The 15,119-nt window shown below is 38.7% G+C and overlaps 1 protein-coding gene across 2 annotated transcripts in view; it reads right to left on the bottom strand.

Moving 5' to 3' along the window:
- Positions 1-1,081: 1,081 nt before the first annotated feature.
- The window catches only part of GNE (glucosamine (UDP-N-acetyl)-2-epimerase/N-acetylmannosamine kinase), a 28,919-nt gene continuing 14,881 nt past the window's right edge, over positions 1,082-15,119 (bottom strand). For both annotated transcript variants that reach the window (XM_061478767.1, XM_061478769.1), the window contains exons 4-12: positions 14,528-14,680; positions 13,849-14,061; positions 13,108-13,195; positions 11,802-12,012; positions 9,309-9,438; positions 5,992-6,213; positions 4,899-5,081; positions 4,151-4,267; positions 1,082-3,455 (exon numbers count right to left, since the gene is read on the bottom strand). In XM_061478767.1, the coding sequence (XP_061334751.1) occupies positions 3,220-3,455; positions 4,151-4,267; positions 4,899-5,081; positions 5,992-6,213; positions 9,309-9,438; positions 11,802-12,012; positions 13,108-13,195; positions 13,849-14,061; positions 14,528-14,680 (1,553 nt within the window). In that variant the 3' untranslated portion in view covers positions 1,082-3,219. The remainder of the gene's footprint in view (positions 3,456-4,150; positions 4,268-4,898; positions 5,082-5,991; positions 6,214-9,308; positions 9,439-11,801; positions 12,013-13,107; positions 13,196-13,848; positions 14,062-14,527; positions 14,681-15,119) is intronic.

Raw genomic sequence — 15,119 nt, 5'->3', positions numbered from 1 at the left:
TTTCAGGGGGACACAGTGACGAGATTTCACTGATGCAGACTGGAGCATAAACTCTTATCTGTACCTTACTTGTGTGATGTGTTTTTGTGATACAAACTTGACATTGCCTCCACTGGTAGTATGTCTGTGTTTGATACACTCAAATGGAGGAAGGACAGTGCTTTGTGACCACCAGAAGGCTGAGGCATTTGTTAATTCTGCGTGTCTACATGGCAGATCTGAGACCCAGAACACTGAATAACTGATCTTGCTGCTCAAACCAAAAAGATGATGTGATACAGAGTTGCTATGTGGCTTGCAAAGCATCAGCAATGGTCTGTAAAAAAACAGCTAACAAAATGCAAGGGGGCTCCTTATGGTCCCAAGTCCATGCTGTTTGTGTTTCTGTGCTTGGGCAGAGCTGTTTTGATCAGAGCAGTTGTGTTCCACCACGTACAAGGATAAGGAGCAATGAGGTCTTGCACTGGTCACATGGATTACAAGGTACAGCACAACTCCAATTTCAAGTCCCTTTCTAATCTTTTGGCACTCTGCTGGTACTTGCTTATGCAGTGCTGACTATAAACACGTATGTCCATGAGGAGTCTCCCCCTGCCCAAGCTCTTGAGTGTCCTATGCAATTCTGTTTTAAGGGCTGGAAAGTGGCACTGTTGCTAAAGCTTCAGCAGTTAGGATACTGCCTGCAAAAACTAACCTCCTCCTCCAACAGATAGGCAGGTAATGAGAACACACTGCAGCTTTAGGCTCTCAAATGCTGGTAACAGCCGGAAAAGAGATGCTGGCCATTGTCTTCTGTTTTTACTCCCCTTCTTCCCTCCTAGAAATGGATGTAAAGATTTGTTGTCACTGGAGTTATGACTTCCATGGTATGGGCTGTTCCAAAGGAGACAGTGCCAGGAACAAGTGAACAGGGATCACACAGTCCTGCAGATGTTCTGTGAGCATCTGATGTTCACTTCCCCTGGGGTTGGACAGATACCATTGGGACCTCACGTCCCTCAAACCTCTGGTCCACATTAAAGCCCCTGAAGTGTAAGGGAGGTTTCTGAACAGGGAAGGAAGGAAAACCAAGTAAAAGCACTTTTATGCTATTAAATATGATTTTTTAATTCTTTCTGATTTTATAAACCCACAAACTTCTCAGGGAAAACTGCAAGGACTTCTGTACCACATGCACATATGCAGCAGCTTCTTGTCCAGTTGATAAAAATGTTTTCAAATGCATTTAAAGAACCAGTTTCTTAACAACACAAAACATTAAAGGTGTTTACAGAAAAACTTTTCAGATGTGTTTTAGTCTCTGCACCCTCCCTTCAGCTTCTAAGGAAAAACTTATCTGAAATAGAGACAGGAAAAATACAGAACTTCATGAGGTTTGGAAAGCAAAAGTCTGGTCCCATTTTTATTCAGGATTACTTGCGATGCTAGAGGCTATTTCTCCTTGACCCACTTAAGGAGCTACCGTTCTGGTACTGAAGTCAGTGGGAATCACCAAGTAAACCAAGACAAAGAGGGGAAAGAAGTAAGAACCCCTGGTGCCACAAAGCCTACTACAACTTTGCAAATGGTTAAGAGCCAGTATTCGCTGATTCTGAGAAAAACTATGATATAGAGGCTGCAGTGTTATTCCTGGAAACATCAAGGAGATCCAGAGGTTCTAAAATCAGCTGTAAAAATGTGAGTTCTCAGTAAGCATTCCTTGTGTAAGAGAGGATGAAGTGAAGGCAACTTGTGTAGATTATATATATCCCAGAATTAGCCACTGGAGTCGTTTACCACTAACAGCTACTCAGGCCAAGATTATTGTGCAGCAGAGGGCAGTGGTTGCAGAAAACTGTTTCATTATAGTTGCAGAAGAAGTCTGAGTGTGGAAAGAGCCCCTTCTAATTCCCCTAAAGTACTAGTACTAGCTTCTGAGAATATCACTGGTGGCTGAGTCAGATGTCAAAACAGACCATTAAATGCAGAAGAGAGGATGGTCTTGTGACTGTTCTCCACAGGTACCTTTTTTCTGGGATGGCCGATTAGCTAGATGGGTCTGTTTTCCAATTTCTCCTTGTTTCAATTAGTTATTACTACTGTATCTTGGAAGTGTGCTGAAAAGCAGCTGAATAAAGACAGCCATATATCAAGGAGGACTGTGGTTTAGCTAGGCAAACCTTCATTGGCATTTCAGAAACTTTGCTCCCAGGCTTCCCAATGTCTTGAAGGTGAGGATGAGGCTCAGATTTGACTTTCCATCCTGTGAGCTGATGGTGAATGCAGGAGAAGAACAGCGTACCTCCAGTCACCAGAGCTGCTGAGGAGAGGCCCTGTGTCACTCTGCACTGAAAGAGTTTTCTTGAAAAGTAGAGTCTTCATGATCAGATGTGAGACAGAGCTGAAATACAGCTAACAGCCTGCCACAGAATAAAAAGTACCCTTTCTGCTCATTTGCAAAAGTATTAGGCTGAGTCCCTTGAGGAAATCCTAAACAATAATATTGAGATAATTTACTGCTGGCCATAGCTGGAGGACAAAGATGCTCACTGCTACACCGGTCAGTGTGGTTGGACTACTCTGCAGGCTGTAAGCTCTGTAGACCATGGTGTTTTTCCTTCATGTGCAAAGACTCCAAAATGGGCCTCTGCCCTCTAAAAATTATGCAATAAAAATAAATAACTGCCTCTGCCAGCTCCTTAATGAACCACAATTTCTGGACGCAGCTTTTCTGATTGTAGAGGCAACTTTCCTTGTTTCCACCCGCTGCTGAAACTATTACCTGCTATTGGTGACTACACTGTGTTTACTTTGCAGGTGGAAGCCTGAAAACTGAAAAGCTGGTCACGTTGTATCCTTCTCATTTCACATAGGTGGAAAATGAGATATGGATCCCCAAGTGTCAGCTGTAGTTAGACACACCATACCAACATTCCCCACTGTACATCAAGATACTCTCATAAATAATTCAGCTACACTTAAAAGCAACATACGGTCTCACCCCCAGAAAGGGTTTAAGATTAAAAACAACAGAATTGTACATCAGTTCCTATGAATTCAGGTAAACTTTAGGCAGAATACAAAAACGTAATACCTCAAATAGGAAATGCTGAAGTAGTCACTTAACTATTCAGAACGCTACTCTGAACCAGTAGCTGCTCTCATCAAAGAAAAAATTTCGGGCAAAGTATTCCCCCCTTAGGAATCTGAATAGACCATTTCCGTCATTCTTCCAGGTACCTAGTATATTCTACGTGTAGTATAATCCAGTACCAGGCTAGCAGCCCCAAGAAGAGCAGGATCTGCTAGATTTGAGACCACCACATCCACAGTTTTAACAGAGGACAGAGCCTGTTGATTTATCACGTCTTTGACAGCATTAACATAGTGGCTAGCTAGAACTCCAGAAAGGATCACAAGAGATGGGTTCATGGTGTGCAGAATGTTCACAACTCCAAGGCCTAATGCTGTCCCAGCTGAAAAGATAAAAGAGAAATAGAGTAGAATACTCAAAGCAGTCCAGGCATCAGTAGTTGAAACAGGTGTGTTAGCAGCAAATGACACTGTCAGGAAAGTGTTCTATTTCATATGGCAGTTAGTTTTGAGCTTATAGTATCAGATAGTATGAGTTTGCCATTAACTTTTCTTCCAAAAGTAAAAGATAAAAAAGGCAATCTTATTGCACAATAATGCATTATCCAATGATACGGATGTGAAAGGCAAAGCAAATCATTACCACAAACTTGTAAGCTAAGAGAAAATAGGAAGGCATTACCATCTTAATGCTATCAGCTACGTATGAGGAAGAGGCTTGTCTTTAAAGCTAGTAAAACAGTAAACTATCCCATGCAAAATAGCATGTAAATTGTCTTTGCTTGCTCAGACTAGCCGTTCACCTCCCTACAAAGAAATGTCCTCAGATTTTCCAAAATGAGTTTGTTGACCTTTGCAGAAACTTTTCATCTTCTAATTGAACAAAGACTTTTAATACACACTTCTGCTCACAATTTATTCAGTTTTTATATTTAACATTTCACTGCCATTATTAATTTTTTTATAGCAACGCCTTCAATATGTAGAGTTGTGTTTGTAGCGTTACAGGTCATTACCATTTCCATATTCGTGAAAATACAGTAATGGGAAGGTTCCACCCTTTGGGCTGTGTTCTCACCTGTTCTGAGAATGCTGTCTGCTTTTGAGTTCCCCAGTTTAGCTGCTTGAATGAGATGTGCAGCGCTAACAACCTCCTCCGTCTTCATTGACATTCCTTCTACTAAAAGCAGATCCTCTGTTTGAAGAGAAGAGAAAGCCAAGAGAAAAACATGTCAAGAAGTCAAGAAGTGTAGGGTGACAAACAAGCACCTAAGATCTTTGCATCTCTTTTACTTGCATATTGAAGTCTGAATCCTCACCAATCTGTTCTACCCTGAGTTTAGGTGAAGTGGTCACAGCTGTGTTAGTCAGGGAACTGCTTGCAGAAGCAGGGCATCAAATTCAAACAGTTACAGTATGGTATTTCACTAGTCTTGTCATCCCCAAAGGTTTGTAAAATAAAATATAAATGTTCTCAAAGACTAAGAAGTCACTGCTGAAAGACAATCACTGTGAAACCAAACCTCACAGAATGCCTGTCAGATTACCTTACAGCATGCTTAAAAGGGAGAGACTAAAGTCTGCTACTTGCTTCTGTTAACTTTGATACAGTGGTTTGCCTGGGTATTGCCACTACTGAAAAAGAACTCCATTGTGCTATGCAGGTTGTGGTGCCTCCTGGGTGGCCATAGGAGGAACCCTGTCTGGTTGACTGTACTCCTCCTACAAAAAGATGGCAAGTCTTTTTTGCTTAATGTTATCTTTGCAAATGTCTTTTTATGCTGAAATTTAGCAATCATATTTTCAGAAATAAAGTACACATATACCATCATGCAGTTTCTTAGCTTCTCTCTGTAATGCTATCCCAGAGGCGTATGCTTCTATACATCCTTGGCTACCACACAGGCACTCTGGTCCATCCAAAGATACAACAATATGCCCAAGCTCAGCAGCACAGAAAGAACTGCCATGGATCAATTCGTGTTGATGAATGATTCCACCTCCAATTCCTGCAAAGATTAGGAAAAAAAAAATAATACAGAAATCAAACAGGTTTTAAAGGTCCCAATTCTGCAGTAGACTGACATTTGCTTATTCTAATACAGCCAAGATAAAATATGTGCATCTGTGGTCTTCTGCACTGGAAACTGAAAATTATGGTTATTGAAGAACTCTTCTCTGTTTGACACACCTGATAACCACACTCACAGCTCCTTCATATTCACATGGATATTAGAATGGTTATATAAAGCTCCTTTCTTAAGAAGCATATGGATGGTACTGACAGCTCTTTCAAGCTTGTGAGTCATGCTTTCTATGCACAAAACTAACCTTTCAAATGGCCTTACAATTTTGCATTTCAGAGAAGATGTTTTAGTGATGTATTTAGACAGCTAAACCTGTGCGCTAAAAAGCCAGGACACTTAAATCTGCAATCCTCTGCTGCCCCTTCCCAAACCGTGGGTGGATTCATATACTTAACAAATAAAAAAAGTTACCCCCCATTTGCCTTTGAGCTATAATAAGCATATCTTATATTCAGCTCCTCATCTCCTAAATATACATCCTGAGATGACTTGTGTCCCTGCAGCTGGAAGAGAAATAAGGTGTAACGCTGAAAAAAAACCAAAGTTATTCCAGCTAAAGTTGCTCAGATTTCCCCAATTTTGAAAAAATGCTTAGCCTGCACAGCTGTATCATCGTAACTTCTTTTATCAAGAAGCTTATACTATGCAAAAAGTTTCACTTCCCTGAATCTATTAAAAAGTACCCTAAAAGAAACAAATAGATATAGTGGCAAAAGGATTTTTGGTTTAAGAAACTAATATTAACAACCTAATAATATTTTCCTAGCAGAGTGGTGGTGTTTGTGCTTTTAAGGTCAGCTGAGCCCCTGAGTGACTATAACAACATACCCACCTGTACCAGTAATGAGTGTTACAAAATTTTCTATTCCTTTTCCATGACCAAATTTTCTTTCTGCTAGAGCAGCACAGTTTCCATCATTGTCCACCCAGACTGGCAGGTGCAGAGCATCAGATATTGGAGTTCTAAGATCCACAGAGCTCCACTCCTGAATGAGTTTTGTAGAATGGAGCACAATTCCTTCTCGGGGGTTTACCCGTCCACCTGTGGAAATACCTAAGTCCCAGAAATACCAGATACAAAAATTAAGTCTGCATTACACTTAAATAAATGTTTTTCTCTTCAATGACAATTATTTGGACTTCTAATATGAGGCTTTGAAGCAGATTGTGAAAATAAAAATTTCTAAGTCAGTGCAATTTCTGGCACATAAAAGTAATTTGTAGAACTCCATTGCGCAAATCACAATTCACCCATTATCTTAAGACTAACTAGATAGGTAATGGTTAGTGTTAGTCAGGGAGTTAATGTTCCTACTTCAGGCAAGATTGCAGCAAATCACATAATACTTGTGTTTCTTTTTAGTCATGTATGAAAGGCATACAAAAACTGTACAAAATAAATTGTTCAAACCCTGGAACAGTAGAATTGTCCTGAAATTTCCTGTAAATCTCAAGATTTGGAATGACTAAAAATAATAGCTGGACTTGGAGTAGTGATTTCTACTGAAAAAATACATTGCTTTTCAGTACTGTACTGAACAGGATAATAGTTAGTAATAGGCATTATTAGCCAAACCAGCTTTCTCTGGCTGGAGATGCTTCCAAAGTTAATGGACTCTGTCAGGACCTTTCAAAAAGCCACTCTATTATGGAGGTATTTAGTTCTGGACAAAAAAGTTTGAACATTTTATGTATTATTCTTGTACAGAGATTATATAATTGTGTCCCTTATCTAAAGATGCTCAGACAAAACCAAAGAGTCCCAGGGTTAATATTGTAATAGCAGCCACAAAAGCTGAATTGAATATTAAAGCTTGGGGGGGGTGTGGGGAGGGGGGGGGGTGTGGATGGTGTCTTTACCCTCCCAAAAATCTCACTTTGTAAAGAACAAGCCATCTGAGAACTTGTCAGCAAGTACCTAAAAGAAATGACATTCCCAATATCAATCTGTGAAGGTCTCCCTAGGATTTTACTAACCAAATGTTTATTGCAACAAAACATTTAATACTTAGTTGCTAACTCAGCAGTAGCTTAGTAGAACATGTCTAAATGCCATGATTCTGTAATTGATGTAAACAGCTATAGGAACTAGCAGAAGTTATCTCTTCATCCTCTTTTCTCTACTATCACCTCCAGAAAGGTAACTTAAATACTGCCTAATATAGCAAATAATAGCTATATTATATATATATATATATATATATAAAGATATAGCTCTCCTAAGTACTTGTATCGTTTGTGTATAGATCTGGGTCTCCTTTGTTTTATAAAAGTAAAAACAACGAAAAAAAACCCAAAACATCAGTAACAGCTGCTAGTTTATTTTGCCTGATAGTCTCTAATTTCCCCCATTTTCAGAAAGCTGTTTTTAATATAAATTATTTGAGTGGAAAAAAAAAACAACCCAACAAATGTAACAAAATTAAAACTAACTGCACAGCTATTGCAATCTAAACTTATCTGCTGATTGTGACAAAAAGATGTTGAAAATTACGTTTTTTCCAGAGTCCTAATTTTTAACCACCCTGCAAACCTGTTTTGTATTAGTGGGAGTTCTTCAATCAAAGTTATGCTCCTGTACACAGTATTTTGAGTGCAGACAGCAGTTTATAGGACTAAATGGAGGAAAACACTTTTTTTTTCCACTGGTTTCTGCTAGCTCTTCCTGCTTCTTCATTTCCAATGGCTATTACTTCTCCCTTAACCTATAACAGCTGGAAGAAATCCAATGTTACTGATAAAGTCTGTGATTAACCCCAGCCCTTCTGCTCGGTCTTGCAAAAATTCCTCCAAAGTTATGGGAACTCTCCTTTCTATGATTATTAATCTTAAGGAAATGACTAGAATCTAATACATTAATTATTCCCATATGAATTACATGCCATTCTTTAAAGAGAACTTTCAATTTCAGCTAGTATTCTGATTCAAACTATGAGTCTGCATGTGGCAAAGAACAGCTAATAGAAATATCCAGGTGAGAAATTTTTTATTCTGTGGTACAACTTTTCCCCTCATAAGTCAGTAATTGAACTGTAAGCAATGAGCTGCAGAAGGAAGGGCACTGAAGAATAAATAGGACTGTAATTTCCATAAAATGACAAACAGAAGGCAAGTTTTTTTCCCCAACATGTAAACCTCTGTAAACCAGTTTACTGTTTCATTACCCTAATAAGTGTAGCTGACTGTAAAATTTTCTTTGGTATCTCCAATAGTAGAGCACTGCAAAGATCACCATCTTTTCCACAGTGACTGTGAGGTTTTAGATTTAGCATTAGGACACAACAAAATAATCAGGGTGGTTAAGTCGTGTATTACCCACTGGGTAATCTGGAGGATTTGGTTTGAAGGGCTGACTTTTATCTCCTTACAGCTTTGCGTACTTAACACTGTTTTGAAAAAATACTTTTAATAGAAGTTCAGATTAACTTTTCTTCATACTATGTGATCTGAGCAAGCTTTCGTCTGGAGCAAACTACTTCTCTTTTGGAGCATTTCTTAGCTAAAATGAGGATTTTATGTCCTTTTTAAAAATTATGGTCACATTAATATACGGTAGTATCTAAGACCAAAGCCCCCATCATCATTAAACTGATTCCTGCCTGGTATAAAAACAAAGTTTAACTTGGAACTATACTACAGTGTAAGTAAACTTGAAATCAACAGAAAATCTGCTTTTGTCTTTGTTAGCTGCAGATTTAATCTAAGTTTTTAGCCTTTTTCATGTGCTCTCGTGCAACTGAGACTTCTGCTGCATCTGATCCTGGCCATGAGGAAAGGCTCACAGGCGGTAGAGGATTCCAGCTGCATTTGTTTCAAGAGCTTTTCAATATATGCTAAATATCTGATTCATAATTCTGAGACTGCAGGGAAAATCTACACAAAGTCTATACATCACACATTTTAGATATAGTTTAGATATAACTCAGATTGCTTTCATTGCTGTTACGGACTGGAACGACTTCAGTCTTTGCAGTCAGCCTCTCATTTTCACATTTTTCACTTAAAAAAGTTTGTGTGTGAAGAATATAATTTAAGAGCTTAAAATAGACAAAATCTGTTTCAGAAAGGTGTTTTAAATTAACCAGTAGCAATTTGATTTTGTGTTGAAAAACCTGGATGAAAAGACAAAGTTAATGTTTGTTAACTTACCTACTCCCAAAATTCTGCAGTTCACATTTACTGCCTCTGACGCAGCCTCCACACACATCTTTAGAATCAATTCCAGTCTGTCTTCGTAAGTTTTAGGGTTAAGCTGAGTATACTTCTTAACTATTTCACCCTAGAAATTAAAAACAACAAAAGGTACCCCACAGAAATGTACTTCATGATGAAACTTCACTTTAAACTAGAGGTGAACTTGAAAATAAACAGTCATAACTTGTCTCTTTGAAAAAATAATAGAGCTGCATGCCTTAGATCTTGGTCTTACAGGCTGTCTGTGCAAGATTCGTGACAACTCTTGAGGGACAAATCTGCAAGATCAGACATTACATTCTGCTACTGTGATCAACACCCTGTCTGAAATACAACAGATATTGGAAGTAACAAGTGGATTGTGTAAGCAAACACAGGAGCTACTGAAACTGGTATTAGGAGTAAACCATGATACAGCAATGCAAGTAAGCTCAACATTAAAGTATTAAAAAAAGGAAAAAAGAGGGAGAGAGCAGCAATTGCTAAGAAGGACAGAAATCCCATAGTACTCGAAGAATAAAGTATTTCCAATCTGACTACATGAAGGTTTTGCATGCGTCACAGACACTAATCTTTTACCAGCAGGAGAGAGTCAGACAGACAGAAATGCTAGACATTTCAGTGCCACATTTCCTATCTGTTCAGAAATAACTTTTCTTCCCAGCAATTACACTTTTGAGTCACTGGAAGTGTTTCTGGAATTGCATCTCCTATGATGTATGTTGTATAGGGGAGGGAGGGTCCAGGAGGAAAGGATTATTTTCAACCTCTGGAGTCTTATAGTGGTTATGAAAGCATTCATTATGATGCCCGAATCCATGGGTAGTAAGTAACTGATTTTAACATAATGTGAACATTACAGGATTAGGCCAGGAAACTGCAGAAAATGCGCTGCTTAGCAATAATATTCTCCCTATTACATCCCTTGTACTTTACAGTATATCTATGTGAACAGCAGTTTATTAATACAACTAAGCAAAGAGGTGTAACAAAAATTTATGTGCAGCACGCCTGAATCATTGTTGACAAAACAAAACAGAAAATTCCAAGATGTCAGTGGTTTGAGAATTAGATCCCACCATCTCAGCACCATAATAGAATGGTTTGGACTGAAAACTTTTTATGTTTATGTTTCCTCTTCACTTTTGTTTTGGAGGGTGAGAGGAATCAAGAGGAAATTATTCTGGAAGACAAGGCTGCAGCAAACATTATCAGCAGACAACAGCTTTTAAAAGGAGAAACTAATATTTTTCTTCACAAAAAGAAATACACCTTCAACTCTACCATTTCCTGTTAAATGCTTACATCTGTTGTGTGAATTTTATTATGAAAGTCTGACCCTTCTCACTCTGATTTAAAAAAAAAACAACCAACCAGCCAACCCCTGACAGGATTTTTGAAGAGCATCAAATAACTCAAAATTCACCACTGTTTCCCAGTGCAGATCAAAAACCTAAAATTCAGCTGGTTTTGAGCCTTTTTAAATGTTTTCGTATCATTTCAGCAATGAAAACATCATATCCTTCCAGACTATCTGTTCCAGCCTTTTCTTGCATTTACAGCTAATCTAGATAGTAAGAAAAACTTTTAAATAATTTTTTGTTCCACTGTTTTTATACTTTACTGCATGTTCATGCACACATGAATCTGATTTTTCTCTTCATTGAAGAGGCTTTTACATTCTGAAGGCTACTTTTTCTTCCCCCTGTCAGTTTTCTCTAAGCAATTCTAGTTTCTTCAACTGTTCCCCGTTTTCCATGTTTGTAATAGTTATTACTGGTTTTCCTCCCGATTCTCTCTCCAAGTGAGCTACATCTCTGGGGTGTGATGATTATAGTGACCACTGTTCCAGATGAGGCTCGGTACTGTTACTGACTGTATTTCTAAGCAGGAATATACTCAGAATTTTTGATCTCTGGCTGTTCTTCTCTTGGTAGAAGAGATGCAAAGCTCTGTTCTCCTGAACCCACCCACTTTCCCTCAGCTTTGCTAAATGCTGGCTGTTGCTCAGATCGGTTCTGTGTGCCCATTACCTGGCCATGTAAGGCAATGGGGAAGTAAAAAGACTGCTCTTGGAGCCTCTCCCTTTTTCACTTGACATGTAAAAATGTGCAAGGTGACTAAGTCACCTTTTGTGGGGAACCAACACATATGAAAGTGGCCCTATCATCTGAGGTCTGAATGACTCCCTGCAGAGGGAGGGCTTTGCTAGTTTAACAGCAGTCTTAAAGAGTAAACCAGCAGGCAACTTGTATTGAGACTGTATGAAAGGTGCAACCAATTGTACAGCAGAGGGAAAAACCCATATTATCCTTCAAAAGCAAAAGCCAATAGGACTGGTTTGTTTTAGAGCTCTTTTGCATCGTAAACCCCTATACCCACTGCAGGACAGAACCACAAAGCCCAGTGGAGTTTGCAGAATGTCTAAAAGCACAACAGGACATTTACCTTCATACTGACAATTGCTACTCGGAGATTTGTTCCACCTAGATCCACAGCCAGAGCACTTTGTGTCTCTAGAATATGGTCAATATCTTGAGAGATATTATCTTTGACAGGAGGAAAACAGAATTTCTTTTGCAATGGCTCTTTGAGATTGATAGATTTAAGAAACTTCAAAATCCTTGGAACAGCATTACCATCTCCATATATTTTTGAGCTATAATATAAAAAAAAATCAATTAAATTGGAAATAACACTCCAATCTATATAAAGTTCTTGATATGACAGAAGGCTGCAACACTGTATCATTACAAAAGTATGATATGGCTATTATAACAATCGTGCAGTTCAAACTACTAGTGTCTGTCATGGAATATGTCAGACAGTGTCAGTTTGAATATCATACAACAGATAGTGCAAGTTTGGTATTAGCTCCATTTTGGAATACAACACAGGGAATGTAGAAAATTGGAAAGTTAATGATGCCAAAAAAGAATAATATTAAGAGTTTAATGAAAGGACCCATATAGTAAAGCTCTAAAATTACAGCAAGTTTACATTTGTGCTACAAGTCCAAATAAGTAGTACTTACGACACAGGAGATAACTACGTAATACTACACTGTACAGTCATGTCAGGTTTCAACATGTAAGTCTTGTTTTAACATACCATCATACATGGTGTCAAACATTTGGTATTACAGAATTCAGTTTTATTGCTCTACTGAGATTCTTAAGGAATATACTTTTTGAATCTTGTCCTTAACTAGACTGATATTATGTCCTGAAGTTTTCAAGAACTTCTGTGTTAAAGAACTGAGGGTTAATATTGTAAGGCTGAAGAATAGTGGAAAGCATCTTGCTACAGTCCTGCAGCTCTCCTGGAAGCTTGTACTCAGGACTCTCTGTGTATCATCCCTGAGCTCAACCCACCTATAAAACCATGTGCCTCTCAGGCACAAATCAGAGATAGGCAGACAGGGCATTCTCCCCATGGTGCTCTGATGGAATGAGGTCTCTTAACCATCCTAGTCTAAGCTAACACATGAATTTTGTTCTCTTGACTTTCTGTTGGATGTTAAATTACTAGTTTTATCAAAACATTGGTAGTTACATTTTGCTCTACAAATACTAATATGCATACCAGACATTGCTCTGTAATTCTGAATGAGGTATGTGAAATGAAAAACTGTAACCTCAGATTAATGCATTAAAAGCACTCTGACCAAATACAGTGAACCACCTCAGGACTAAAAGCCTTCTACCCTCCTGCTTTAACATCCCCTCCAATGAAGCAAGATGAATGTACTTACCATGGGTACTGTTTACCAAACTGCAGCTGCAGAGCATGCAGAATCTTATCCTGTGTGTCAGCGTCACGAACATGAAGAACGTTTTCACCTAATGACAAAAGTAGACATAATAGGACATATCAGATCCTCAAACTACAGTATGGGATAAGAACTGCTTTAGAATTTAAGAACTATTTTTATTTCTCCTGAGCAGGGAAGACTGCAGCTAGATCAACATGGCTCTTCCTTGGTTACATGCCTCCCCTAGCTCCCAGTGAAGCAATAGGTGACACCTATGACATGTTGCCATGCATTACAACACAGTAGAGTAGAATATTAGCCTTCAACAGAATTCTATTATTAAATTAAAACCACACAAATAAAAACAGGGTAACTGGCTATTTGTGTCATATCTGTGAAATATCACAATACAGTCACTTCCTGAAGTGGTGAAAAATTCACAATCTTAATACACGTCACACAGCAAACTAGCTATAAGGCAAAACAATTAGTTGCCTTTTCTGCTAAATGGAATCCAATGCAGATTTTAACTTGTCTGTAGACAAAAGCCTCATTATCTTAGGTAAAACACACAAGCAGCACTAGCATACAGGAACAGCCAGTGAAGTTTTAAAATGGGTCAAAAATTATGCTGCACTGATACTGCAAGATGGCCTCTGTCAAGCATTCACTTGACTTTATCCTGTGGAAGAAAAAACCTCGGAACCATGAGGAAATTAAAGTCATCAAGCGAACAGGTACCTGTTTCTCTCCCTGTCTGACGTGTCCCCAGGTTGATGACAGGTGTACCAAATGCTCCCACTTCTCTGACACCACAACTGCTGTTACCAATCATACAACCAGCGTGAGCAACCAGCTGAATGAACTGGTCAAATGGGACATGCTTTACTGCCCGAAAATTGGGATGATGTTCAATGCCCTTCTTCCTCATCACCCGAACCATCTCTTTGCTTCCTGCAGAAAAGCAAGAGGTAGAATGAATGATTCATTCATAAAGTTCTATCTTTAACTGTTTAAAGTCCAAACATGCAAAGGAGCTCACAGCAGTTCATGGAGCTACCAGCTCTCATTTGGTTTTGTTCTCTTTTTATCCTCACAGTGTATGTTGCAGAGTTGGGCATGCAAGCCCAGGTTAGATCCCAAAATACACTGCAAAAATCTGTTGGTGGTTTTTAGTTAAGAGGCATTAATTAATATTGCTCCTACATGGTTTCCGTTCATCTTCCTACCCACACTGAAAAGGTGCAACATGCTTCAGCAATGTGAAGATGGAGCTGCAGCAGATGCATATGTGATGCAGAGACCATCAGCTATTTTCATCTGGCTGGAAACTTGTGGATAAAAGCACTCCGTAAGAACCAATGCATACTTTAAAGACAATCTGTTATGTGTCTCTCTGTCATGAAGGTATTTTACTCACCTGCATCCACATTAGGGAATAGAATAAGTGTTCTCTTGTTGAAGGAGATGAGTGCATCTAGTGTCAGCTCAAACATCTTTAAGGAATGTTTAATATCTGTGGTTACAGGATGTTGCAGAGCAACTATATAATCTCTGGTTTTGACATCATCACCTGTCCAAATGGATTCCAAGAAAAGTTTTTTTAATTGGCACAGAATAGTAAGAGGAACTGAGGACATACTTTTGAAACTACTGCTGTGAAATCCTGATCAGTCAAGGCACTGAATGGGGTATCTAGCAAAAACTTTAATCCTACAGTAAAACCCAACAGGGTAACAGGAAGATCCAGCTTGGTATTTGCCTCTCTAAGCAAGTCTTGTAACTAAATTTAGAGACCACTACCTAAATCCCAACAAACTCTTAACTTGCAGGTTGACATCTAAAGTTCTGCAAGACTGTAATAGGATCAACAGCCTGTTCTCACACCAGTGATAACGTGGAATAACATGAAACCTCTGAAGCTGCTCAGGTTTTCTGTCTGTTGTCCATCCTCAAAGACTGCATCCCCATTGCTTTAAAAAAGTCAGTCATACTTGATTTAGTACATTTGA

Source organism: Pezoporus flaviventris, unplaced genomic scaffold (assembly GCF_033815535.1).
Source record: "Pezoporus flaviventris isolate CSIRO_AGI_PZ_B2104156 unplaced genomic scaffold, CSIRO_AGI_Pfla_v1 ptg000131l, whole genome shotgun sequence".
Taxonomy (NCBI): domain Eukaryota; kingdom Metazoa; phylum Chordata; class Aves; order Psittaciformes; family Psittacidae; genus Pezoporus; species Pezoporus flaviventris.
This window is presented reverse-complemented; position numbering and strand designations above follow the sequence as displayed.